At 58.5% G+C, this 1,666-nt stretch overlaps 1 protein-coding gene across 1 annotated transcript; it reads right to left on the bottom strand.

Moving 5' to 3' along the window:
- Window positions 1–330: 330 nt before the first annotated feature.
- On the bottom strand, window positions 331–1,068 carry LOC147980743 (uncharacterized). Its single transcript, XM_087515739.1, has one exon. The coding sequence runs from the start codon at window positions 1,066–1,068 to the stop codon at window positions 331–333; it is 738 nt and encodes a 245-aa protein (XP_087371865.1).
- Window positions 1,069–1,666: the final 598 nt, after the last annotated feature.

Genomic DNA, 1,666 nt, shown 5'->3' with positions numbered 1-1,666 from the left:
CGGGTCTTTGGGGCAGGCCTTGTTCAGGCTGGTGTAGTCGATACACATGCTCCAGGTTTCGTTCTTCTTTAAAACGAAGACTAGGTTGGCCAGCCACTCGGGTTGAAATACTTCCATGATGAAGCCGGCCGCCAATACCTTGGCGACCTCTTCACCGATGGTCCTTCTCTTCTCTTCAGAAAAACGTTGCAGGGGTTGATGGACGGGCTTGGCGTCCTTGCGGGTGTGAAGTTTGTGCTCGGCGTACTTCCTCGAGATACCCGGCATGTCTCTTGGGGTCCATGCAAAGATATCCCGATTCTCACGGAGGAAGTCGACGAGCTTGCCTTCCTATTTGCTGTCGAGGCGGGTGCCTACGAGAACGTACTTGCTCCAGCTAGGGTCTTCCGGGTTCAGCTTCACTTTCTTGGTCTCCTTGGAGGGCTTGAACGAGGCCTCGTCGGCCGGGTCCTCGGCCGAGACGGGTGCGGCCGACGTCTCTTGGGCCAGGGCGATGATCCGGTCGAGCTGGCGCTGCTCCTCGGCTACAACCAGTGACTCGGCCAGCTTGGCGTCGTCTCGGGCGCACTCCACGGACTTGCGGTAGTCGCCAGTGATGGTGATGAGGCTCTTTGGACCCGGCATCTTTATCTTCAGATAGGCGTAGTGGGGAACCACCATGAACTTGGCGAGCGCGGGCCGGCCCAGCAGCGCATGATACGCGCTGGACAGGTCCACCACCTCGAACCATATCGGCTCGTGTCGAAAGTGGCTGTTGTCGCCGAACAAGACGCTGAGCCGGATTCGGCCGATCGGGGAGCAGGAGAGGCCGGGAACGATGCCGTGGAAGACCATCCGGGTCGGCTCCAAGTCCTTGGCCTCGAGGCCGAGCTTGGTCATGGTGTCGCAGTAGAGGATGTTGTTGTTGCTGCCGCCGTCGATGAGCACCCGAGAGAACTTGCACGTGCACCGAGGTGCGACGATTGTGGGATCAAGGACTAGGGCATAATCACCCAGGTTCGGCATGACGGCCGGGTGGTCCTCCCGAGTGCAGGTGACCGGGCGCTCCAACCAATGCATGTACTCCATCTTGGCCGGGATTACGGTGTTCACCTCCTGCCGAAGGAGGCGCTCGCTGCGCTTGTCGTCACCGAGGCTGGTGAAGACGACGTAGGTTGTGTTCTAGGCTGGGTAGGCGTCGTCGCGCATCACACCGCCGACCGGGGGGATGTGGTGGAGGTGGAGGCGGCAGCCCCGCTCCCGGAGTGTCGGGGGTTGGGTGCGACATATGCCAAAGGATGGCTTATCATGTGGGGGCAAGACTGCTGCCGGAACATCCAGGGACGGGTATGCGAGTAGCACATGCTAGTTTACCCAGGTTCGGGGCTTTCCGGAGAGATAATACCCCTACTCCTGCATGTCTGAGTATATATGTGGGGTGTACATCTGGCAGTACAAAGTGCTCCTGGAGCTGTATCTGAGGTCAGTGCCGCAGGCATCTGGCCTCGTATATGCATATGGGCACAAGTGTGTGCTTGGCCATGGGTGGATGGATGAATGGATGTATGTGTGTGCTAGCTAGCTATCTTGCTATCTAGCATGCATGCGTGAGAGTGTGTGTGTGTGAGTCCATCCCCTGATGGATGAAAGTGTGCCTATATATAGAAGTTGGCATGGGTGGTGGTGG

The sequence above is a fragment of the Triticum urartu genome, chromosome 3A (assembly GCF_056163025.1).
Source record: "Triticum urartu cultivar PI428250 chromosome 3A, HENAU_Tu73, whole genome shotgun sequence".
Classification (NCBI taxonomy): Eukaryota; Viridiplantae; Streptophyta; class Magnoliopsida; order Poales; family Poaceae; genus Triticum; species Triticum urartu.
Note: the sequence above shows the minus strand (reverse complement) of the source record. Positions and strands in the feature narration are given on the sequence as shown.